The following is a 26,626-nucleotide window of genomic DNA, read 5'->3' as shown; positions in this document are numbered from 1 at the left end:
ATATTGTCTGTGTTTGGGCTAGCAGCGATCCCAGGACTTGCCAGCCTCCTCTGGAGAGTTTCTGCAGTGTGTGTTCCAAGACTGGGAGCTAATTTTTGATTAATTAAATCAAACATGTTGGCAGCTAATTCCAAGTATTACACATTTTCCATGCTGCTTATGCATGAGGCTGTCTAGCAGCAGCAGCAGCAGCAGTAGTGGTAGCAGATTTTGGGCAAAGCCAATTAGAGCAGCACAATTCTCAGCATCAGGTACATATCGCCCTGAAGGTATTCTCTATGACCAATTAGGATTTGTCACACAGTGAAAGCCTGAACACAGAGCAAAATGCAGCCAATCTCTGACAGAAGATTTAAGCAGGTCTCACTTGTCATATTTAGTCAAAAATGAATAGAATACAAACAAAAGATTATGCTGCATGAGCACCGTGGAAAAGCAGTTTGGTATTCATATCACATTAAGAGGGTGAGACAACTGTGAGACAGTATGTTGTGGATTATGATTTTGAGCCAAGATTGAGACAAAAATGTGTTTTTATATTCGCTTCTTCACTACTCTACAATTACAGTTCATAGTAGTGCTCTCAGTGAGTGACCCATATGCACTTAAGCATGCATGTCTGTGTGATATCTGAGTGCTGCAGCATCTCAGGCTTCTTCTGATGTCACTTTGATCCCATCTTTGAAGTGAACACTTAATGATCAGTTTCTGGAACATGACATGATGCCTTGCTTAAGGAAAGCACCTCTAATAAGATATATAGCATAACCAGGGCCCCACCGTTTGATTATGCATTGTTTTTTTAATCTGGATTTTTTAAAATTACTTTTACACGCTTTTATGAGTTAAAGCTCCAGTGAGGAACATTAAATTTGGCTGGATTCTGGCACCCTCTGTGGCCACTTTCTAAATCTGGGCTAATTTGGACGTGCAAATGTGAGAGTCATATTTTTCTTTTCACAAAGGAAAACTCATCCTGATTTTATCAACAGGCATTCGTGTAACTCATTGAGAATCTTTGCTGTGGGAAGCACTATATAAATGAAGGCTGTTTCTGCGGTGTGCCACCACATCCTACATAGGGGTGGGAATTGATAAGATTTTATCAATGTCAATGCCATTGTCGATTCTGCTTACCAATCCAATTCATTATCAATTCTCTTAACGATTCCTGAGTATTTTTTTGAGGGGAAAAAAAGTAGTTCTGAACAGTCTAGGAACCATTTGATTTTTTCCAAAATTATGACTGCACAAGACTGAACATGAACATATTCAACTTGAACATACTGAACAATAGGTTGACCTCATTGTCGGCCGCGTGACTCCGGATGTGGCCCTCGAGCATGGATGAAAAGACTTTGAATTTGGAGAGGAAAAAATCTTTTCCTTCGGGGGCTCATGGCGGAGGAATTTTACCCACTCTCGGTGCCTCATTTTCGGCCGTGTGAGTCCGGACGTAGCTCCTCAAGCCAGAGGGGAGGCGCCCAGACTCCGAAAGGGGAGAGGTAGGTGGGGTTTTGCCTCCCCGGCGCAAACATGTTCACATCTTGGTTCACATGGAACCCTTCTCCACTTCGGCCCGACGCGAACCCCAAGCTTCGAGGCCGAGTTGAAAAATGCTTCAGCATATTTGAGGTATTTGCACCTAGGAGTTCTGCGTCGTAGAGTGTGTCGGAATGCAACGTACCTCAACGTGACATGACGTGACGTTGTGCTGGGAAATGAATCGTTGAGAAGAATCGATAACATTTGAGGTGTACAATTCCGATGGAATTGATCAACTGGAACCGGTTCTAAGTCGGATACGGTTTTCGATTCCCACCCCTAATCCTACACCTACCCAATGGCCAAAAAACTACAAATTCTGACAGGGTATGTAAACTTATGAGCACAACTTTATGTATGGATGGATGTATGGATGGATGTATGGATGTATGTATGTATGTATGTATGGATGGATGGATGGATGGATGGATGGATGGATGGATGGATGGATGGATGGATGGATGGATGGATGGATGGATGGATGGCGGTGGTAATATGCAAGCCTTTACACACAGAAAAGAAGAACAAGCAGGAGAAGAAGAACAAGCCAACAAGAGAGTAAGAGTAGAGTCACCAGAGTGGTTTTTCATTGTTTCAGAGGAGGATAACACAACTGCAATTACAGAGATTACTATTTCAGCACAGCTACAGAATAATCCAATCTTACTATTTAAATATGTATCTTAAATTGTAGAAAATTCCATCATTGTTTTCTTATTGTTTTATAAGGGTAAGCGCCAACCTCTAAGCTCGAGTTTTTCCCCCACAGCAGATTTCAAGATTGCAGCTAACGATTGAAACATCACAAGTATGATATTCATACTTGTGATGTTTCAATCGTGTCACAATAATCTTCTGTAAATGTAGTTGGTACCAATACTATCCCCAAGTTTTATTGGTCGGTTTTCATGTTTTATCTATATTTATTTTTTTTGTGAAATGCTCAAATGCTCGTTCACTGAAACAGCAAAAAAAGGTATAACATTACTTAGAAAAGGATGGCTTATTTTTGCTCCTTTTGAACTGATTCCAATCCAAGTAGCTAAAAAAAGAACATTTGTTTAGTTCCTGAAGGACAAAACTCCCAATGTGCTAAGCACCAGCTGAGACAAAATAACACACTCTTAAAATGTCAGGTTGTCCCCTTGAGGAGACAGCTGAAGGAGGAAAAAACAAGAAAAAACATGGATTTGTCATTTAATGTCACTTGGGCTTGGCATACTTTGCATGGTTAACACGCCAGAGATTATTAATCATGGGAACTCGCAATTTTCTCTCACATCCATATACATCAACCACTGAGTGTCTAAAAAGGCTTCACTCTCCAGATCCCATACGCCTGCTTCCTGAGGCAAATTATTATCCTCAGTACTGTGCTTGTTAAGACTGGATACTTCAAACAGAGCAATAGGCAATAGAGCCCAATCAATTTCCACAAATACAAGGTAACAGCAAGGGTGCAATTGGATGTTATTATATGATGATTATTCTCAGATTGAACAGCAACACACTCTGTAAATCTTCCACGTGAAGAGACAGGGAGATGAAAATCACTTAATAATCCACCAAAGGGCTGCTTCTGTTCAAGTTGTGTGGGGTTGGCTTACTGAGTCAGTAGTAACAACAAAAACAACGAGATTCAAGAGAAGAAAGATGCCCTTTAGGAAATCACTGCACAAAGAAAATGTGCCGTATACCATATATTGAACATATGAGCTGGTTGAATAGTGAAAAACCCAGCATACTTTCTTCGCTCGAGAAGTGATTCTAAACATTGCCCCTCACTTTTGATTTCTCTCAATCTCACACTTGACTGCAGATAAGGACCTCATACCATTGGAAGTCAGATTAATACATAAAAATATATACATTTTTTGGGAGTTTCAAGATTGGGCTGGTGTGGAAGTTTAAGAAAGTAAAACTTCTTAGTCTTAATGTGACCATTCAAATCGTTCCATTATAGCAAAGACTGGGGTTTAAACTATTCTTTATTGTATCCTTGTGAAATGCTGTGTGTGTAAAGAGCAGGGTATATGTTAGCCGGCATCTACCAGAGGGGTATACTACAAAGCGAGTTCAACATATCCCAGATATCTTCTCCTGATCCGGCTTCACTGAACCTAACAAAGGAGATTGTGCTAAACTGTCACACTAAGCTGGTTATCAAACACCAGACACCGATAGTCTGCCGTCAGCACATCAAAATGAATTTCAAACACTGCACTGATATTACAAAAATATGAATAAGTTAAACACATAATCCAGACTAACATCAACACAGCTGTGTTTGAAACATGAAGGAAGAACTGAGAGATCAGACAAAAACACAGTTTGAATGCGCAAATGACGTCTTATTTCCCTTCATTAGTGCAGATAGATCGGATAATAATAACTCTGTTTATTCCCTGACAGTGATCTCTCTCTCTGATTTAATCATGTGTCTTGTGTAACAGTTTTAAGCGTAATATTTCAGCTGCAACCCTGACGGTATGTAACTGAGCGCTGTGGGGAAATAAAAAAAAGAGAATATGATTCAGAGATAAGCACACGCACTTTTATATTTAATGCGGTGTACAAACTTCACCTGACTAACCCGTTTTAAACTCTGTTTAGGTATGATGTCAGGAAAGATAATTAATAACTGTCATCAGTATTCAATGTATAAAATCATACAGGTAGAAAAAAGTGTCCTGGCCGTCTCTTCTGCTCCCACAGAGCTCTGTGATGGAGCGAGCTGATTGATCAGTGGGAGGAGTTTTCTACAAACTGATCTCTGATCCTGAACCTAACCTGCCCCGGAGCAGGTTAGGAGTTCAGCATGAGTAGCCATAGTGATCTACCCAGGTATGGAGTGAACCTCCATCTTAGTACTGAAAATCCAGAGTTAACCCTGAAGTTACCTCTGTAACCGCAAATCCAGCTTCATAGTAAACCCCTCAGCTCTTGACGGTTTCACACGCAGTTGTTCAGCAGATGAAGATGTCATAGACCAAAATGCCAAATAAAAGTGACCACATTGATTCGAATATGAGAACTTTTTTTCCCTCTAGAAATACACGTAAAAGTGAGATCTTCATGCCAACATGGGTTCAGGACAGTGCAGTGAAGTACCTGGTATTTTTACTTTCATCCAAATGCAACATGTCCTATTATCTGATCAACAAAGTTTTAGTTGTTTTGGTGTTTTAGTTGTCCAGATTTGAATGAAGTCCTGAGGCAAACAATTTGCCTGAGGGGTTTTTGAGTTGTTTGAGGACTTGTTCAGCTCCAACTTATTTGTCCAAATATCTAATTGTTAGTTCATCCTACTCTTATATTACATAACAAGTTATTTTAACAATCTATTGGCAGTGACTGAAGGCCTCATTGATTATTTCTTTAGGAATTTTCTCTGCAACAAAATCACATTTTCAGCAAATTGGTAATGTAAAACACATTTCAGAGGGATTATGTTTTTGGACAAAAAAAGACCACATATCTTTTCCACTTTCTTGCCAAACCACTATCTATGTCTATTAAATGTTATTTTACAGTAAGCAGCAATCTGTGATCAAACTTAGTAATCAATCTATGGTGATGTTGTTCTCTCATAAAATAATGCATTAGAAAATTTAGATTAAAAGCAGATTAAACAGCAACCACTTTTATTATGTTCACACATGCGGATGTCCGAGTGGAATTGATCTGTGTTCATTATTTGTATGCGTTATTTATTTCTGTGATGAATCAAAAATATGGAAAACATTATTTTGACAGCTTTTACTATCAACATGCCATGTCTTGTTTGTTCATGCTCAGTCATGCTAAGCAAAGCTAACCTTGCTAACCAAGCACTGGTATCAATCATCATCTTCATCTAGTATAAAGATAGAAAACTAGTCCTTGACTTCTGATATATGTTGTCATTGTGTTTTGTTGTGATTTGATCACATTTAATCAAATGGAAGTGAACTGAAATAAATTAAACCTATTTTTTTCTATTTTGAGGAAAACTGAGGATGATGAATATAACTTTTAGGAGCATAAATCATGTTCTCAGTTTTAATAAATCTTCACACAAAATCATCCTATAGCGATGACACGAAAGAATATGTGGTAGTTCAAATCACATTTATAATTGCATGTTATGTCCAAACTTACCAACCTCAAATCAGTTAAACAGCAATAATGTTACAAGATAAAACACAAAAAAAGTCTTATCTTGCTATTAGGAATACATTTACAGAAGACAGGGGGCATATGGGGGCAAAGGGAGGAAAAATTGCCTCTTTGCTAATGGATTTTGTAATTGCATGGTTGCCTGGTAATTTTGAGTGGTTTCTCACCGCTGATTTCCTTTAAGTTCTCGCACATAATGAAGCATCAGCCTGCTTCACTGTGTGAATAATGACCTTTTGAACTTAATAAAGAAAATACACTGGCCTTCTTGCTTTCTCATTTTGAACCCACATCCATTACTCAAACTCTCGTGATGAAAACTGTAATAACCGAGCAGAGCTGGGAGTCAAGTAATAGAAAAGGTCATACTAATTTATCTTATTGCAAAGATGGCGATTTAATAATCTCACAGGCATTAAATGCAAGGGAACAAGATATCTTTCTACTAACAGCAAGTCTCACTGGAAGGAATGCAGCCATGTTGATTCTGTTTCTGCTGTTTCATCACTCGCCAGCTGAAGTGGCGCATTCACTTAAATAGTAATCACAGAGAGGGAGAGCGGCCGTGCGGCTCCATACATCACAAGAGAACGTGTGTGAGGTCAAGAAAGATGGACCCATCACATGCTGGGAGAAAAATGGGAGATGGGTGGAGCACATGGTTGTGTGAGTCAGCAGCATGTCTGATAAAGCTTCATTAAAAGAAGAGCAGTTTGACAAAATAGATGTGACACTATTGAATATCACTCTATGGGAGCTGATTGGATGGAGTACATTCAAAAACGTAAGGGGGTAAAGGGGAGAAGTTTAGAGAACACATTTATAATTAGTTAAAGATTTACTGCAGAGCGAGTTAGATCTACCTAAGTGAGGGACTCAACTCCTTGCGGACTCCAAGGCCCCGTGGCCTCTAGTGCTCACATTCGCCACCCATACTTCATTTAGAAAACCAGTTATGCAGGACATTAGACATTAATGCTCACTTAATTTTTTTTAAAGCATCACGTTTATTTCAGCATTTTTAACTTTGTCGTTGCAATATAGTACAAGTACAAGATCAGATGCAAGAAGATAATAAGTGAAGGTAATAACAGATGTACTTATTTTCAGAACAGGAGCACAATCTCAGGTGTGATATTTGATCTTTGCAACAGTTCTACAAGTTGCATATGGTAACCAATAATCAGGGATCGGCACCAACAGATTTTAATTTTTGGTTTATTACTAATTAATTTGGCTTTAACAGTAGAACTAACTCTGCAGCTTGACTCCAAGTGGCATGTCAGCATTTTCCTGCAAGTGTTCTACTTTGTGTATATCTCTGCAATGACAATTACCACATGCATTGTCATTACAAACTATAATCACACCATGTGAACCTGTCACTACTGAAACATTTTGAATACTGCCTGTAATTACTGCTATCTAATCCATTTGTAACATTTGTATGTATCTAAATTCCATTTGTAACATTGTATATATCGAAATTGTATTCTATATTTATTATCTATCTTTATTTTTACTTATCTTACTTTACTAATTGAGACTTTTTCTTGATTGTTCTTATGTCTGGGTTGCTGCAACAACTGAACCTGCTGTACCTGAGCAAACAGGCCAAAAAGGCACTGTATAATTTGAAAACAAAGGGTTAAATGCATCACACCCTGTGCTGCAGAGCAAATAGTGTCTCTGTGCGCTAGTGATCTTTGCATATGTTCAACTGGACCATTATGCCTAAGTTTGGAGCAAAATAGGCCTCTTCCTATGCAAATGAGCAACACTGCAAGAAAATGTGTAATTTACTAAGACCGCTGCTAACAGCCACGCACAGTTCAAGTAAAAAATGTTATCATCTGCTAAGAGTTGGCGGTAACTGCACCACAGTATTTAAAAGGAAAGCCAGTGATCATGACGACAATACTTAATACCTTAAGTCTGTTAATATCATTTTGATATTATTATCATCATAATAACCAGGGCTTAAATCGGTCTGTGGCAGAGTTGCCAAATTAGCTGATAACTTGTTGTTATATTAAGCAAGTTTTTAGACCCCTCTAGTGACTCTTTTTCAAAACAGCGACTAGTGACTAGCGTCTTATTCTGGTGTTAAATGGAGACTTTTGGTGACTGACATGAAAGCATGTGTCGTTCTTACTCTACTCAACAAGCAGTGGATGCTGTTGTGAGTCCCTCCTAGCTGCATTCAGAGCAGGAGGCGTTCACCCCTCAGCCTCCAGACTGCAGATGTATCACGCATGTACGAAGACACCGCTGGCTGATCCATTTAGATAGTTAATGTAGATTGTATACAATAACTATCTTGAAAATTATATTGTTGAAAAATTAAATGTTTTACTTTCATTTTTTGTAGGCTCCTAAGTGTAGTTATAAACATATTTAGGGTGTTTTTTAACCTCTTTTTGTCTCTCCCTCAGCGTTACATGTCTCTCTGACAGCATCTATTACAATTCAGATAGTGCAAATTAGGCGATGATGTCATTTAGCGACTTCTAGTGAATTTTAGGACAGCCAACAGCTACTTTCCTCACTGAGGAGTTGGCAACACTGGTCTGTGGCTGTCTGTGTGTGACACATAACAGCTCTGATGATGTGTTGTTTGCTTTTACTTAACTTTTTTTATTTTTTAGATATATTTTTGGGGCTTTTTGCCTTTATTCCATAGGACAGCTGAAGAGAGACAGGAAATATGGGGAGTAGAGAGCGGGGGAAGACATGCAGGAAATGGTCGACCGGTCGGGAATCGAACCGGCAACCCATGCGACGAGGACTGTAGCCTCTGTATGTGGGGCGCTTAGACCGCTAGGCCACCAGCGCCCGAATTACTTAACTTTTTTAATCCGAACCAGCTGCTCTTTGCTAGCTTGCTCCAACAAGTAACCATGAATGTGAACTGTGACACTGCCAGGATTAGAGTATACAGCGCAGCAGAGAATTGAGATGTAGACAGCTCATATCCACAATCAGACGCAAAACAAGAGCAAACTGCAAAAAGCTGCAAAACTTTGTGGGTGGGTACACAACTCTTTATACTATTAGAAACCCCAATCCATTCTTTGTGAATTCCCTCTTTAGAATTTTAATACATTGTTCATTTTTTGGGCTTAGAGTAACTTTAATTTAATACTCAGACGGCGTTTGACATCCAGCCTACCTTTCTCTTCTTGAAGCCTTGCCGTGCCAGGTAGCCTCTGCAGGTCGCTTGAAACAGGGTGAGATTACGCTTGGTCTGTTCATCCCTCTGCTCCTCTAGCTTTGCCAAGGTGCCCGCTCTGAAGAACAACTAGATCAAAACACAAGCACACACAAAACACTGAATGAGTTTAATAGCTAAGGATCAAATTATTGACAGATTATGTGATCTGTTATTTTAGCTAGGGGGGGAATCTGATTTACAGGCCTTGATTAAGGGTGAAGAACACAAGCAAAATAAAAATAGAACTGTGTTGAAAAGTCAGTAAATAAGAGCACAGTGGCAGTTAATCAATAAGAAGTAGTGTAATCCCCGGACAAGACAGTCTTAACTACATGAGAGAGCTGTGACTAAGCTTTTATCTTGACCATCAGCCTTGTCTGTTTCTAATCTTGGCCAAAGGTAAAACTCAGGTGAGCAGCCAATGCAGATCACGTCACAGCATGTGGATACTTTGGAGGGATTAGGTAGGTACTGTGAATATATGCCAGGTATGGTGGCAGAAGGCTCTTAAAATGTATGGATGATAGACTGTCTCTATTCAAGGTCCCTCTACACAAATCCAAGTGCTTTATAAGTGAGCAAACCCATATGTGATGTGTTAACAGAGAAGGCACTGGAAATGATGGCGCTGCTTCACTGGGTGAGTTTACAAACCAGTGGGGAGGAGTGATGCATTCAATGACCTCAGAACTTAATGCAAATTGGATTATAGGGCAAAGGCAGTCATAATGTAATGTAATAACCTATTAAATAAAATCACATATAAGAATACAAGTTCATATTTTCCTATATGTTTGTGTATATTTTATGCTTACATTGATAATTGGTCAAATATTGAAAAAAAAAACACAAGAGCTCTTAGTATTTCTGGCCATAGCAGCCATGTAAACAGTATGTAGGAGAGAAAGTGTGGATCTATGGTGTGGCAGCAATCACCTCAGGATGTTGGGTTAAAACACAATTATGATGTTCAGGTGTGAGTGGGGGAATAAACATGCTGAGTCCAGGGCTTAGTTTGTATCTTTATCCAAGTTGACTGGCTTTCAAGTTAGAGCTGAACTTCTTTACACTGTCGTCTGAAGGTGTTTGGTTTGGTCTCATGGACGCACACACGGTAGAAAAAGTTTGTCAGCTTTACTCTTAGTGCTGCATCTGAACTCATCCAGGCATGTCTCCCTGCATTCACTTGTGCAGCTGGGGGTGGGAAACGGGAAATGTCCCTCCTAAATTACCGTTTTTTACAAGTAAATCATTTAAGTGTTACCACTTTATTCCTCACTCTAGTTGTTTTATCTAAAGCTGTTAGAAAGCTGAAACCTCACATTAGCTTTCAGCTAAAAGCAGGAAATTGCTCGACAAAACCATCAAAAATGTATTTGAAATGATCTTAGAGGAAATTACTGTTATTGTTGTTTTACATTTCAGCAAGTCCTTTTAATTTTGTGTCATGTTTTGCTCGTAAAACCATTAATGTTTTAATAATAGTTTACATTTTCTGCTGTTAAGAGATTTTCCATCTCCCTGTCTTGTTGGTATCACCGATAGGCTGTGTTGTGAAGATGTTTTTTTGTGTCTCATGTCTTGAATATAATTGCTTGAATACAATAATTTAATACACTCAATTTCATTCATTTAATTTAAGTTGTTGTATTGGAAGATCAAAACCAAAACACATACAAAGTAAATGATGATGTATTTATGATATCTTTTGATTTTGTATCTACAGAATTTGTATTCTGTTTGACAGAGTGCAAATTATTTTCCACTTGTCAACTGAGCTCTCTGGGCATTTTTGAAAATGAAATATAACATTCATTGTGGGTTCGTTATTATCTATCACAGCGGGAACAGGAAGCAGTAATACACTGCTGCAGCTTACCTACAGTGTGCTGAAAGGAACAAATTAGCATTCAATTTGAAAGTAACATTCATTTGGACCTTGACAGCCTTCATTAAAACACTAATAAGAATATTTTTAACGTATTAGATATCCTGGCATTATGGGTCCATTCATTCTTAGATTATATATGAATTATTTGAATTATACCCTTTTAAAATAGCATGATTTTTCTGAGTGAGCTGTGCCTCTTCCACTGCTCTGAGGTAACGTGAGCCTGCTGCAATTGACATGCATGTGAGACAGGTTGCTAGGAGGCTAGTGGAATGCCTTGTGAATGGCCAACTGTGCATGTCTACTTGTGAGCCCATTACTGCACAATGTGAAGCTGACTCTAAACCCCTCCTGTGTCAATGTGTCGTAAAGAACCCTGTGCAGCGCACACATGTACGGTTGCATAAGTTCCACTGCTTTTGTACATTATTGTTTCCTTTGATTTCCTTCTTGGCAGATAGCCACTTCTTCGGATTAGACCTCAGAGTGCCAGCAAGTGTTTACTGTGATTACTTTAATTTGACTGTGGTGAAAAACAAAGAGGCCCATCAATTGCAAGAATTTGCTCTAATGACCTATTAAAAAATAAGGAGTTGTGGTCACGTAGTCCAGCAGAGGAGAGACATGCCTCTTGGGTAGCCACTGGCTAAAAGACTAGAGGGGTGAGTAAGGCAACTCTCCAAAAAAAGGCTGGAAAACAAACCTCAAAGAGGGACAGGTGTAATGAAAGAAACACTCCCCTAGGCAGCAAGTGTCTTAAAAAAATAGATGCATGGGTGAAAGAAGAGGTGTGCTGCAGCTATGTGCAAAGAACCTTCAAAGCAGACAGTGACTGGCAGCAAAGCTTTATTCACTCATTTCTAAGCAGTATAGTCGTTTGAAATGTTTGTGGCATTACTCACCCTACTCAGGCCCATGTGGTAGCTGCTCTTCTCCAAATCCAAGGACTCCAGTAGCTCCTCTGCAGCCTGGGTGAAGGCACACACACACAAACACACACATACACGCAAACACACTTAGTCTTTGAACCAGTGGATCCAGTGGGAACCTCTACTGACACTGCAACACTTCAGTGGTCCACAGTTCCCAAAAGTTGCCATGCTGAACTAATGGTATAGGGCAGTTTCCAGTCTGCTCTCACATCCATTCCCGACTGGGTTTAGTTTTTGAAAGTAAGCCTGGGAAAAGTTTGACTCCTCAGAACCTCCCAACCCCGACCACAGCCCAATTACAACTTTTTTCCAGAGAATCCACCTGTTCCTGGCTAACTCCTCAGGACCCCCCGGTGGTCTGGGCCTTACTGCAGCTTTGAACAAATATACAGGCTATACAGAGATATAGCATCAGCCAGCCTGGAGCCTCTCCCTGCCTGTCCAGCAGCATGCGCATAATGTAGGTGTACTGTTCTCTTTCAGCCTTTTCTCTCTGCTTGAGCCTCCAGCCTGAAAGAGCACATCTAGATTACACCAGGAGAGGTTTGCCATGAGCACTGAGGGGCTTTTGTTTGCCAGTGTTTCCACAGAAACTCAGCCCCAGTACACAGACACAGGGGAAAAGAGCTTTTCTCTCCTAACCCCATTCTTTCACTCTCTCTCTCTCTAGCTATCTTTCTCATTTCTCTCTAGAAACAAACTTTTGCTTATTTCGTTTTCTTTCCACTGCACTCCCACCAAGGCTTTTGATGCCAAAAGCACCAATGCAGAGCACAATCTTGCTGATAGTTAAGAACACTCGCACAGTTGTTCTGAGGTGTGAATCTTACACAATCCTTTTTCAATTATTTGAGTGAGAGCTGACTGCTGACTAAAATTTATAGCATGAAAAATGAATCATCATACCAAGCTGTTTCTTTGTTGTTACAAGATGTGCATGACATCACAAAAAACAGGAATTATTTTAGATAAAGAAGCCTCACTTGATGACATCTATGCATAGTTGTTCAAAAGGTTTATCGAGATAAGAATGATCTAAAAGTGGGAATCCACTATCTGTTGCTCTCCAGGAGATAATCAGGTAATCCTGATCTGAAAAACACACTTTTTAAGATTACAAAACCCAGCTCACCAGTGCTGTAAAAGGGACTTTATGCTTGTAGGCTGTGCCACAAACCGAAGATTCTGATGGTTTCTTTAAAATAAAATTTTATATTGGATATTAACAGCTACCTAGTTTAATATTTAGATGGACAAAATCCTTTATTTGTCACAACCTTAATGTTTACCTCATCTATTATGTCATGATAGCAATTCAGAAATTCAAGAGCAAAACATAAGAAAACTTCTAGAGCAGGGGTTCTCTAACATTTTTTTGTCTACAACCCAAAAAATAACAGTTCAACAGACTGGCGACCCCCATTGTCCCAAGGTGGTTAAATTTTGCTCAAAGCTACAAGCAAGAACTTATCAGCCTATCCAAAGCCTATATATGTCTTTGTAATTTAATGCAGGCTAGAGGCAACATCATTTCCTTGAGAGGACATGTGGCAACTAAGTAACATAGAGAAATGATGCCTTTTGTCATTCTAATGATTTTATCTCAAATATAGCAACAATTTTGTACATATTTTTACAACGAATAAAATGTACATTCTGAAATAATTCTAAATTTTGAAGGCATCTCTTGACCACCCCATCAGTGTCTTGCCAAAGACTCGCGACCCCCAAAATAAAGGTGCCTAAGACTCGAGACCCCCTCGTTCCTCAAAGTGATTTAATGTGGCTTTATTTAGCCGGTCTGCAGAAAAATTAGCCTGCCTATATGAGCATGTGTCTGTGTTTCCTGTGCCTTTATGAATTAACCTACTGCTACTGATGCTTTTGATAATTCACTGTTCACTAACCCTAAACTTAGGAGTCATCTGGCAACAAAGAAAGGCAGAAAACTCATTACATTTTCTATTGTCAAGGTTTAATTTCAAGGTTAGCCACTGTTCTTGTACACATTTTTTACTATAATGGGTAAAATGTACTAATTTTAGATAACTTAAAAAAAAACATTCTTGAAGACATCTCACGACCCCCTGTTTGTGTTTCACAACCCCCCAGGGGGTCCCGACCCACCCTTTGGGAACCTCTGCGCTAGAGTATTGATGTAATTGTTTGAGTGTTGTTTTGTTTAATATGTCTTAAATTTGGATCACATTTCCTGAAATCCAGGCTGAATCCAATCCTCTGCTTTGATCAGGATAATCCAGATTTTTGGAATAAAAGTTATTTCAGTCAAAGTTATTTCAGTCCAAGTTTTTTCAGTCAAAGTTAGTTCAGTCACTCTCAAAAGTTTTGGAAAAACTCAGACTGGATGATTTATCTGGTACAAAACTAAGACTAGGATACTTGATCCAATATGGAATTTATCTTAATTTTTAATTTTAATTCATGTCAAAAAATGTATCCAATCTGATAGCTTTAGTTCAATCAGATACATTTTGAGCCTCTGTGCCTTTATGTTTTTAGTCTGATGAGCTATCCCATATCCTACATGACATCACTTAGACTTCATAAATCAGACGTGTGACAATATATAATATTTCTGTTCTCCAATGTAATAATTCAACTGTGCATAATCAAGTTGCACCAATACTGCATTTTTCTGAATAACATTTCTTAGTAGTATTAACATTTGCGTACACTGTTTTGTTTTCCCTGCATATCATTAATACTGATTGAGGCATCTCACTTCTTCTTAAATTCTGTTGAAAGTCGCACATGTGCAGCATCTGACCTGATCATAAATATAGTTATGTCTATCCATGTACGTACAAAGTCTCTGATTCTGATCATGTTGAGGTATAAGTCTCCATGGATACAAGCTAAAACATGACAGCTCATTGAAACTGGGGCATATTAGCCAGAAAGGCCACATGCCATGTGAATACTAAGTTACTGTGTTATAAAATGAGTCATTTTGACAATGTAACAAGTATGCTGTAATGTTATAATGTATTAGCGAAAGATGTTTCTTTTTTCAGCATAAGTTTGTATGGAGTACTATAAGGAACAAAAAATGTATATAATGAACTCTACATTATAAATTGATCTGTTTTGTTCCTCTCGAAGGTGGCAGTAACTCACTGCCTCTGATTTGCAACAGAAGCACTAAAGAGGTAAAACACTTGCGCTGTCAAAGCATCAGGGAAAAAAACTCTGACAGCTAGTTCCTGCATTACAAAAGATGATAAGCTCTTTAAGCCAAAATGCTGATCTACTTCTTTAACAGGCATGATATTGATAAGGTTAAGTTGATTAGATCATTACAAAGGCTCTGATTGATGACAGTTTATTTCTCTGTCAGTTGGCTGCTGACAAACCAGGGGCAGATGTAATGAAGCTGCCTCTTCACAACATTAATCTTCACTGTGCTAGCCTGGCAACTGGCAGGGCCATACATTTTCCTCTGGCTGATTGACTTACTCTCTTCTCGTCCTTCACGATGTAATTCCTCCCGTGTTTCTTGGTAAGGTGCGGTGCCAGCACATCAAAGCGCCGTCGAAACTCAGAGAACACCATGTGATCAGGGTAACCTGTGAAGGTCAGTGTTTAGTGAAGTCATTTGTTTTGGGGAATGTTTGCAGGATGAAGGAACCAAATATAAAAGATGATTTGTTTCATGGATTTTAATTTCTAGATACATTTTGCCAAGGAGGTCTGTCTGTCTCTGCCCATTGTAAGTCTTTGGCTTAAGCAGGCTACCTCACCTTGCCTGTAGATCCGGAGAGCATCAAGCAGCTTTGAGCCCCGGAGCTGAGCACGGAGCAAGGCTACATCCAGCTGCATTAAGCCAGGATCTCCTGTCTCCCCCTGAGCCTCACATTCCCCTGCTTTGAACAGGGATCCACTCAGGGCCTTGAGGGCGTCTGCCTTGGGCAATATGCAGTGAACAAAGTGAATCCTGGACCTCCGAACCATATCAAGGAGAGCATCCTGGGAACGACAGAGCAGGGTTAGGGGCTCTGGCAGGAATAGGCAAACAGTTTATTGAGTACTTTCCACAGACAAATATCTCTGCACTGTGGTTACTCAACTTAACAGAGAACTCCTCTGCAGCTTGGAGTACTGCATCAACTGAAAGTATTAGTGTATATATGTGTATACAGGTAAACTCTACCACATTATCTCTTAATGATGCTGTTGCAAACTTAAATAACTAACACTGTATTTTAAATGCTTATTGTAGCTTTATTACACAAAGCTAGTGTCCATACGTTCTGCTCCCTGCTCCTTGTTGCTGGCTATAACTTATTGATTAAAAAAAAATGTAAATCAGGTCTGGAAATGTTTTTTTTTTTTGTTCTTTACATAATAAATGGTTATGTTCCATCTGAAACTGTTGGATTTATACAGAACAAAGTATAGGTAACCTTTTCCTTTTACCAGCTTGATATATTGTACATGGTAGGGGTAGCAAAGAGTTCAGTATTCCTTTGAGCTAAAAATAGCGTGAATGTGCACCTCAAACTGTATGTCTTTATCCATAGCCCTTTAAATATATTCAACCTTTATACTGTGACCTTTTGCACATTTTCTGTCGGGTGTTTGACTTATGCCTACAGAAAACTGTACAGCTCAGTCATACTGTGTTTTTTATTTTGTAAAATATCTTCTTTTTTCAGATTTATTGTGAACGTTATATTTTTATATCTCAGGCTCCTGATTTGCATTACCAGCTTTCATCCTTTATATTTCTTGGTATGGTTATTATTATGCATCAACATACAATGAGCAAAATAATTGATTCTGATGGCTAACAAAATTTGATTTCCATAACAATATCCTATTAAGATATCATAGGGAGTGTATATATCAAAAACAGCAAAGTCCTGAGCCCTGAAAAAAATGCATGAACATAATTTAGGGTTATGCAGAATCAGCCAATAACAATATTTTGTGTCAGGTAAAAGGTTTGAAAGCAGATAATTACAGAACTGTTCCCATAAAAGACTCACACTGGGCCTAATTTAATTTCAAGTCCAACTCTGGCTGCAGCCAAATGCTGGCTTTCATCCCATCCATTTTCTTTAAAGCTGCATTAAGCAATTTGTGACTAAACCAAAGTAGACTCATTTCTTGAAGATGAGCCTTGATATGCTTATCAAATCAATCTGCCAAGTTTTGTACTAACAGGTGGCTAATGACCTGTTAGCAAACCAAACAGCAGTATTTATTGAAAAAAGGGTACAGATGGATGTGTTGATTCTCAGCAAACTTGGAAGTGCTGGCACATGTTGGAACTCTGCAGTAGATACAGATATAAAAATAAACTACATTTGATTGACAAGTTCCATCCTCCGTTCTCACCACTTGAAGCTTGATCTGGATGCACACAGACTTCTTCTTCATAGCAGCCACTCCGGTGGTGAAGGTCTTCCTCATGCTGGTGGCCCGCCGCAAGGACAGTTGGGAAACTCCTTCAAGGCCTGCAATGGATCCTGTCAGGGCTGTGGCTCCACCTGCTCTGCTCATGAACAGTGAGCTGATGATCTTCCTGAAAGAGATACAATAATTCAGCCTTAAAATGTTTCAAATTACGCTTAAGAATTATCCAAGAATGGTGGATGCAGCTTGTATGCTAACTTTTGGGAGTCCTGCAGGAGGAATGCGGCGTTGGTGGTGGCAGGATTCTGCTTGGCGTAGTTCAGCCACCCACCGGCGTTGTACTCCACCCAGTCAGTCCCGTGACTGTGGCCTAGCAGGAAATGATTATCCTTTTCACCCTTCAAGAGGAAAGTGTGACCTGATGGAAATGTAAGAGGTAGTATGAGATATCCTGAGCCACAATAACATTAAACTGAATTAACAAAAATGGCCAGATTACTATGACAAAAGGAGCCTAATTCACAAGTGTTTACTTATATGTGTTATTGCACTGGAAAACTCTGGGGCAGATTTATGAACCTGCAGATTTGTTAGCACCTGACATCAATAAATAGCATAGATAATTACCCCTTCAATGCCCACAGACAGGCCATACCCACACACTGAAGAAATACAGAATTAGAGACAGAGGTAGAGAGATGTTGGGAATGCCTAAACTGAAATTAAAAAAATGCTCACTGTGCTCTAAATGTAAGAAAAAAAGGACAAACTTCATCACTTCAGAAACATGAAGGTAGTGCAGCTGGATGAGATCAACATCCTGGCTGATCTATCATTGATGAGCATCAACAGAAGTGAATATAAAACATACACACTACAATAAGATAGAGTGGATGACATCGCTTATTCCAAAAACAGTGACGTGTAAACTGGGCATGCAGATGAAGTAAAATTAAATAGTTTGAAGCCAAATCTGAGAAAAAAATACTAGAAACCGAGGAGATACTGACAACATCTCATAGTTTTGTATCACAAATATAATTGACAGTAGTAGGGATGCACGATATTATCGGCACATTATCGGTATTGGCTGATATTGGCTTTAAAATGAACTATCGGATATCGCCGTGCTGGGCATTATCCCCTGATATAATTATCAAAGAATAAACCATTTTATTTAATTTGGGTTTAATTGCTGTTAATTGCAGTTCCCCTTTTACATGTTCCCTGTGAACAGAGCAAGCGGCAACCTACGGTCTAAAAATATTGTCCAATGCGGAAATGTTAAAAGCTGCAGTTCATCGAGGATACACTTGAGGCTGGCTCTGGAAGTACCAGAAGTCACATACACATGAATGGGAAAAAGACCATCTTTACAGCAGAAATAAAAATGTTTACAGCCTGGTACAAAAGACGAGTGTAGTCTGAATATTTCATTTCTCGATGTGTTCTCACTGTGAGGGGGTGAATTTTTTTCTAACGTTGCAATTTCGAAGATATTGAGATTACAAGTCTTCCAATGAGAGGCACAGCTGCCTGTGGGAACACTGCAGCTGTTGGCTTAGAGGCTCAAACTCCGCCTCTTTACGTCACACTGGCTCGACAGAAGCAATATGGCTGCTGCCAACGATTGGCCTCAAAACAGCTCTTCAGAAACAGATGGGTGACGTCACGGATCCTACGTCCATATTTTATACAGTCTATAGAACAGAGGTTAGGTTTACTTACTGTGTTAAATGTGAAATTGGCAAAATGTGCCCTGGTTCTGGGTTTTGTTATGATTGTCTCAGGGAGAGCATCATCCAAGTTTTAAGTAGGATGTATCTTTTTGTATGAATTTTGTTTGAAAGCAATTGTCATAAATAAATATGCAGTTTTAAGTATCGAGTATTTTTCTTATTTTGCACAAGAAATTAACATTACTTAGCAAATGTGATAAGAGTATCACTGTAATACTGTAAGCTAATTCCAATACAGAAGAGAATTGATGATCTCTGCAATTAGGTGTACGGAAGAAAATATAGGTATCAGCAATCGGCTAAATGAGTTGTAAAATATCGGCATATTGGATATCAGCAAAAAATCCAATATCGTGCATTTCTAGACAGTATATATACTTTGAAAGCTTCAGAAGGAAAACAATGGAACATGTGAAAGACTTGTAACATGCAGACCTGTATGTAAAGACAGGCTCTTATTGTTGTAAAAACAGTGTCCAAAGTGCTGAGCTTATAATCAGTTTTATATTTGCAGTCTACATCAAAAACACTGCAAAACTTAATTAAATCTGACATATGAATCATGTAGTTATCTATTTTGTTAAATAATAGACAACTGCAAAAAATCAAAGTTATAAAAAATGAGTGAATGCCAGAATCTTTGTTAAAACTGAAGAGAGGGTTATACGTAAAAATGTCTGCATGAGGGATTTACTGTTTGCTGTTGACTGTATAACTTTACTGGTACAGTAACAACATAAACAAACTGACTCTGACCTTGTTGCTGCTACACTGTCCTGTACTGTAGACAAGGTAAACAACTGACTGAAGCATGATGTCAGAGATCACTGACGTATATATCAAAGAACTTTACAGCGCATGAATAAAAAAAACTGACTTTTATTCTTCTTCTTTAAGAATGGTTCTGGGTTTTGTAAAAGATATTTTTCTCAGCCTCAACCTTGGAAAGTAACAGTTGACAATGTTGCTGACAATAAAATAAGAATTTCTTGATTCTCTTTTATTTGGTTATTGAAATTCATGCTCTGTGCCATAAAATTTTGTGAACAATATCTTACCACAAGCACATATAACAGTACTTTTATGTGCAAGATACATAAACAACTTGTGTTGGATGGAAATAAGTTGTGCGATTTATCTATACTGCTGTCTCATATTGTGCTTTTTGTATACTCTATTATACTCGTATGAATAACCCATTCTCCCAGACTTAACGTGGTTTATTATGACTCAAGAATAAGTTTCTCCTGGAGGAGCTGAAGTTTTAAAATTGTTTTGCTATTGAAAAATGATCGCAAAATAATTACACATAATTTTCCATGGCACATCAATAGAGATGAAACCTCATACCTGGGGTGTAATTTAACAACATGAACTTTTGATATAAGACAAATTAAATATGGATCGAACATTTCTGCCATTATTCTTTAAAAAAAGAACATCCACTTCTTTACAATCTGTTAAAGGAAGGAGGGTAGGAGGCTTGTTATGCTTTGTATTGGCTTTAAATCCGGCTTTTGTATTCGTGTGTGTGTGTGTGTGTGTGTGTGTGTGTGTGTGTGTGTGTGTGTGTGTGTGTGTGTGTGTGTGTGTGTGTGCGTGTGTGCGTGCGTGCATGCGTGTGTGTCCTCTCCTTGCCTTTACTCTCGCCCTCAGCAGGTCCGTAGTAGCTAAAGAGGCGTCCCAACAGGGTCTCCTCTGAACCTCCAGGCTGCAGCGCCTCCTCCTCCATCAGCCACAACAGGCCCCGTGCCTCATCCGTTCGTACTGTTCGTACCTATCCAAAAAACATGTTTACACACTTAAAAACACACATGCAAAGGTCAAATGCACTTGATGTATTCTCAGTGTGTTCATTAAATCCTGTTTCCCCTTAAGGTTTGATAATATTTGAGAGGAAATAACAAAAATTTACTGATCTTTTCCATCATCACTGTGGCTTCAGCTTCCTTTCTAATTCACCTATTTCACCGTGTTTACTGTAAAAGATTATGTTTTATGAGCAGTGCCTCATTCATTAGTAGCAGAACACCTTGCCACAAGGACATTTAGCTTGCTTGAGCTATTTAATGAGAGCACATTGATGAATAGGAGGATATTTCAGCCTTTATTGTTCCTCTACCTCCTGGGTACAGAAAGAAACAGCTACTGCTTCTAACGAAAGATCCAGGAAATGATCCTACGAATGCTGAGTGCTGGCCTCTGAAATTATTGCCTCCTTCAACATTCCTTTCTCCTAAATGTCAGTAGAATTACTGTGCACTTTGTCTCCAAGTGCAAGCAGGTTGTCAAGAGCCTGATGGTGAGACCAGGATCAGAAATTAAAGTTTCAAAGGCATTATGGGTTTCTGCAGCCCCCAGCAGTAGCTGGCATAATGGCATCATCAGTTTAGCTTCTCTGTATAATTGAAAAAGGAAACAAAGAGAAGTTGCAAGGGAAAAGGGATTAAAAAGTAATACAATTAGTAATACGAACAGTGTGAACACAGAGGAGAAAATAAAACCCATTCCAGCGTAGATGGCATTGGGAAAAAGTGTTTTAGGAAGGTTATTTTCTTCAATCAGGGAAATTTGACTTAATTAGGTGGTGCAGCCTGACTCATGTTTGTTTAAAAGAATTCAAAAGCTAACTTTGTTTTTGGAATCTGAATTAGTGTCCTTAACAAGTTGAAAGTTTCAATGACACTCAAGGACATTTGGAATTAATGTTTTTCCGTTGGACAATGAGCCCCAGAGGAGAACTATCTGCACATAGAGGGTGCCAGCTCAGTTAGCATGGCTAACACCCTGGGAGCTAAGGGAACCAAACTCACAAAACCAAAAACTGTTTCAGCAGCTATCAGGAAGTGTCACCCGAGACATCCTTATCAGCCATGCACACGACACTGACTTCAAATACGACACAGAGGAGGAGACATGTGACAGCCATGTAACTTGCAATGAACTGAACATAAAAGCTGCAACAGAAGAAAAATAAACACATGAGTGAAAATAAATCTTTCATCAAAATGTCTTTTCATCCTTTAAAGTTGACTTAAGAAATGACTTTGAAATACTCATGTTTTGTTCCCCCTCTGGTCTGTGTTGTGATGTACTACAGTTCACTGCATCTGATGACATTCCCATTAGAGCGTTGGACCCTTTAAAAAGTAAAGCACTCAAAACACCAAACCTATTGGAGTTCTAGCAAAAGAGATCTATGACTCTGTAAACTCTGCCATTTCTGTTTCCATGGTGCAGATCTAAAGCTGCAAAGGCCAAACATCGATTTTCCTTCTTGGAGTCGATTTTCTAACCTTTCTTTTCCAGCTCCAACCCTCTCTTTCCAGCCTGTGCCAAGCAACACCTTTCAATATTTCAAAAGTCAAATAAAGAGAACTTCTGAAGCCAAAATATGTTATTCATTGTTGGAAGAGAAGAAAAGCGGTCCCTAAAGATCAGGGGCAAGAGATTACAGAAACATCATATTTTTGCATGGATATATCAAGAAACTGGAGAGACAAAGACATCAGACACATGAAAACAGTGAACTTACCAGAGCTTGGCTTGAGGCTTGGTCTACCACCGCTACAGAAAGTGAAGAGCTGGGCTCTGTGTCATCCAAAGCAAGTTCGATGTTCTCCTGAGAGAAGACAGACAGATTGATAGCCCTTAAAAACTTGAGATGATACTACATAAAAGTGAAACAACATTTTTTTATGGACCTGTTAATACTATTCTTTTTGGAAGGCTGGAGAGGAAAGAGACTGACATTTTTGAAACCACTGAAGAGGTAACTAAGTGCCAGGAAGGTCAATGAACTGGATTAATATCTTTATCAAGACTGGACAATTATGTTGAATCATGAGTGTGCTGACATTCATAAAATGGTAATGTAGATGATGAGTAATGAAACAGGGGGAAGTCAGTTACATTATTTACCAAGGTTTTAAGTTTTAAATTATTTTATTTTATATAGTTTGGACTTTTTGTGTTCTTTTAGTTTTTAGCTTTAGTTTTTATAAGTTTCTTTGAAATGTGGGATGGCTGTCAGGGGCAAGACTAAAAGGGCCAAGAAAGGTATTGGGTAATTCATACTCAAAACCTCATATAATGCAAAAACTTGGTGCCACAAAGCTTCCATGAGACCCTGGTTTACGTTAATTCTTATTATCATGAGCTGGTCATTTATGTCAATATACCATACGTCACTGGACCATCGAAGTAGCCTATTGATCTGACAAGTAACACAAATGCAAATGCCCTGATTTTAAGTTCTATGTGAGTGTTTGACTGTGGGTTAGTCGGCTAGTGGATTAGTTTGTTGGTTTGTTGGTTTGTTGGTTGGTTGGTTGGTTGGTTGGTTGGTTGATTGGTTGATTGGTTGGTCGGTCGGTCAGTTGGTCGGTCGGTCGGTCGGTCAGTCGGTGGGAGAGATAGTTGGTTTGTAGGTCGTGAGTAAGCTGGTTGCTAGGTTTGTTGGTGAGTTGGTTGGTCGGTTGGTCGGTCGGTCGGTCGGTCAGTCGGTCGGTCAGTGGAAGAGTTGGTTGGTTGGTAGGTCATGAGTAAGCTGGTTGGTACGTTTGTTGGTGAGTTAGTTGGTTGAAACCCTAATCTTCAGTTCTATGTGGGTGTTTGACTCTGGGTTAGTCGGCTAGTGGATTAGTTTGTTGGTTGGTTGGTTGGTTGGTTGGTCGGTCTGTCGGTTGGTCAGTCGGTGGGAGAGTTAGTTGGTTGGTAGGTCGTGAGTAAGCTGGTTGGTAGGTTTGTTGGTGAGTTGGTCGGTTGGTCAAGTAAGTTAGTTGGTTTGTTTGTTTGTTTGTTATTAATCATTTTCTACCATCAAATTTAAATATGGTCAATTTTGGCTTCCAAAGAGTATGATGGTTACAGCCAAACCTCCAAATTTGAGGCCTCAAAATAGAAGTCCACCAACTAATGGGGGAACCAACAATGGTGTCATGCACTTACAGAGCCTGCACATCCACATCAGAAAGTCACAGGTAGAGCTGCAGCTATTTATCTAATAACCAGTCATGTACATGATGGTTTCAGTCACTTTTGCTGAAAAATCCTGACACTCCTACTACTACAGTTAAATAAATCTGTTATATAAATCTGTGGGTTTTTTTTATCGTTTTAGCATATGACAGTTAAATGAACGTCTTTAGGTTAAAACTGGTGGTCTGACATTTGAAGACCTCAGACAACAGGTATTTTCCTATTTTCTGATTTTGTTAGTTTAATCTTTATCCAGTAATACTATTTGCAGCCTTGTCCCATATTCTTGCAATATTCACATGAGACTAAAGGAGCGGAGTCCTAATAAGAGCCAATGTGTCAGTCATCCAAATAATTTAAAATCCTGATGCCCTTTATCGTGGAACATCTGGTGAAGTTGCAGGCAGCCATATTAATTCAAATTTTGTGTGGATACTGAAATGAAAAAATGACATATTAGATGAAGAAAAAACTAAAGGCCACAACAAATCTATTACATTAACGACAACACTTGACATTTACAAACACGGTTTCTTCCTATAGGTAAATGGAAACTCTCAAAATTACATTAATGTTGTGGATAATAACACATCTAGGAGAAAGAACAAATAGCTATTCTAAATTACCTTCACCAGAGCAAAAAGCTCAAAGTGACAGAGCAAAAACAGCAGTAAAAATGTGGGGAACTGTTGGCAGAGCTAATAGTGTGGCCATGACAGATGCCAGTGTTGGAGTTGACTGTGTGTGAAGTAGCCTAAATGATTTTTGTTCTCCAAGATACAAAAACTATCCACATAGATCCAGCACTCAACAGTATTACATTCAAAACTACAGTGCAAAGCATAAAGCAGTTGTGTGTATTCAAGTTTAACCCACCTGTCACAGCCACTGTAGAAACTGTGTGTTGTTTTAAATTAGTTTGACCCAGTTTTCAATGACAGTTTCACAGCTTCCTATATTTCAAGGCCGACAAGAGAGAATTACACTACACTCATTTTAAGCAATACTTCATTTCACTTCAGTTCCTTTTCTCTCTCGCAGGGGATGTGGGTGGGAATGTGGGTGGGAAATCCCAGGATCCTTTTCACAGCACTAAAAGTGATAATACCAGGATGTCTGCTTAACTGTTGGGGTGCAATCAGCTGAATTTTAAATAATAAGGATAATTCTTTGATTAGAAGAAAACATTAATAATGAATTCATTTTGATTAAATATCACAATTTATTAGGGATGTCTACAGTGCCCAGTTATTGTGCTCCAAGACTATTAGTATAAAAATCGAAGGCAGACAGATGTAAATTAGTTCCTTTGCTGTGCAACTGGGCAAATCTCCCAAAGGCAGTTGTGAGTGACTTTACTTTGATCTCCACAGAAGAGGTGAAGACTGGCATCTCTAATGAGAGGCTCTAACACGTATACTTGGCCTGTCACAGCTCATGACAGGTGGGTGGGATAGAGTATCTGATGTGTGAAAACATACACTATTGGAGTTGATGTATCAGAGTGGAAAGCAGCAGACAAAAAAGGAGAGGGAGGTGAAGGTAAAAGGGAGAAAGAGACAATGAGAGTGCATGCCCATCCATGCGTCTGTACCTCTTTGTATCTCTCCAGCTCCTGCACGAAGGTACGCTGGTAGAAGAGGCTGTGCAGACGTTCTTGGGTGTAGTTATGGCACAGGTCCTCAAAGGTCGCGCCGCACTCTCGCTTAGCCAGCCGCGGGTTTTGAAAGCCTGGTGTGTCCACGATGAGCAGAGAGCACAGGGAGTGCTGGCTGGATTTCAAGGCCCTGGAGCGCAAAAAGCGAATGCACACATACACACAAACGTTAGCAAACTGATACTTGAGGCAACATTTTATCGATCACACATAGTACATATGACCCTTACTTCAAACTTAGCTCTCTCTTATATACCTCTAACCTTAACCCCTACAGACACATAAGCCTAAATTTATTCTAGAAACTTAACCTAAACCCTAATGTTACAAAAGCCTCCTGTTCTCCGTAACCTAAAATCAAGACTCACTGCAGAGGCATTGATAACCTCCTAAAGATATGTTGATGTATATGTAAATTAAAAATGCCAAGATTTAGAAAGATGTGGAATCTGTCAAGCTGGATTCAGATATTTTATGAAATGATGCACAAGGTATAAGAAAAATGGTGCAGCCAGAAAATTGACATGTTTTAAATACACGTTAGACCAGAAATACTTACCGATTAATTAAAGAAATGAGGATAGTGAAGAGTTCGGAGTAAAGCCCAGTTGCCATGGCCTCCAAACCTTCCATAGCTGTAACCTTTGCTCCTGGTACAAAAGCAGCAGAACACAGATTTTTTTTTAAAAATGAAAAAGATAGTTAACAGAAACCACATACAAAGCAGCAAAAAATAAAAGAATAAAAGTTTTGGGTTGTAACAGTTAGACAAAACTAAAGTAAATACTAGATTAAACACAATAGGATCATGTTTATGCAAATTACGCCCTAAGTATGCAGTCTATGCCTGACATTGTCTGAGTAAAGCGTTGTCATTACGGACCCAGGTGTTTTTAGAATCGGTCAAATCAAACAGCACCAACTCATGTCTGTGCCCAGCGGCAATGGCCACCTGTTAAGCTCTCCTAATTCATCCCTCTATCGCAAAAACAACAAGTTTACGGTGCCTGAGGGATATTTCCATGTGTGCATATGACTGTATGTGCATGTGTAAGGAGGGGAAATACAGAAAAGGTGAAACAGAGGTGAATCCTGTCCATCCCTGCTGTTGCTGACTTTTAACTGCAACCT

At 39.1% G+C, this 26,626-nt stretch overlaps 1 protein-coding gene across 1 annotated transcript in view; it reads right to left on the bottom strand.

Moving 5' to 3' along the window:
- The window catches only part of LOC117813375 (unconventional myosin-XVIIIa-like), a 100,484-nt gene that overhangs the window by 33,673 nt on the left and 40,185 nt on the right, over positions 1-26,626 (bottom strand). Inside the window, exons 18-27 of the mRNA XM_034684555.1 lie at positions 26,055-26,145; positions 25,433-25,625; positions 22,394-22,480; positions 20,497-20,635; positions 17,378-17,537; positions 17,102-17,288; positions 15,502-15,727; positions 15,218-15,327; positions 11,711-11,776; positions 8,876-9,004 (exon numbers count right to left, since the gene is read on the bottom strand). Of these exons, the coding sequence (XP_034540446.1) occupies positions 8,876-9,004; positions 11,711-11,776; positions 15,218-15,327; positions 15,502-15,727; positions 17,102-17,288; positions 17,378-17,537; positions 20,497-20,635; positions 22,394-22,480; positions 25,433-25,625; positions 26,055-26,145 (1,388 nt within the window). The remainder of the gene's footprint in view (positions 1-8,875; positions 9,005-11,710; positions 11,777-15,217; positions 15,328-15,501; positions 15,728-17,101; positions 17,289-17,377; positions 17,538-20,496; positions 20,636-22,393; positions 22,481-25,432; positions 25,626-26,054; positions 26,146-26,626) is intronic.

Source organism: Notolabrus celidotus, chromosome 5, assembly GCF_009762535.1.
Source record: "Notolabrus celidotus isolate fNotCel1 chromosome 5, fNotCel1.pri, whole genome shotgun sequence".
Classification (NCBI taxonomy): domain Eukaryota; kingdom Metazoa; phylum Chordata; class Actinopteri; order Labriformes; family Labridae; genus Notolabrus; species Notolabrus celidotus.
The sequence above is the reverse complement of the archived record's forward strand: the minus strand, read 5'-3'. Positions and strand labels throughout refer to the sequence as shown.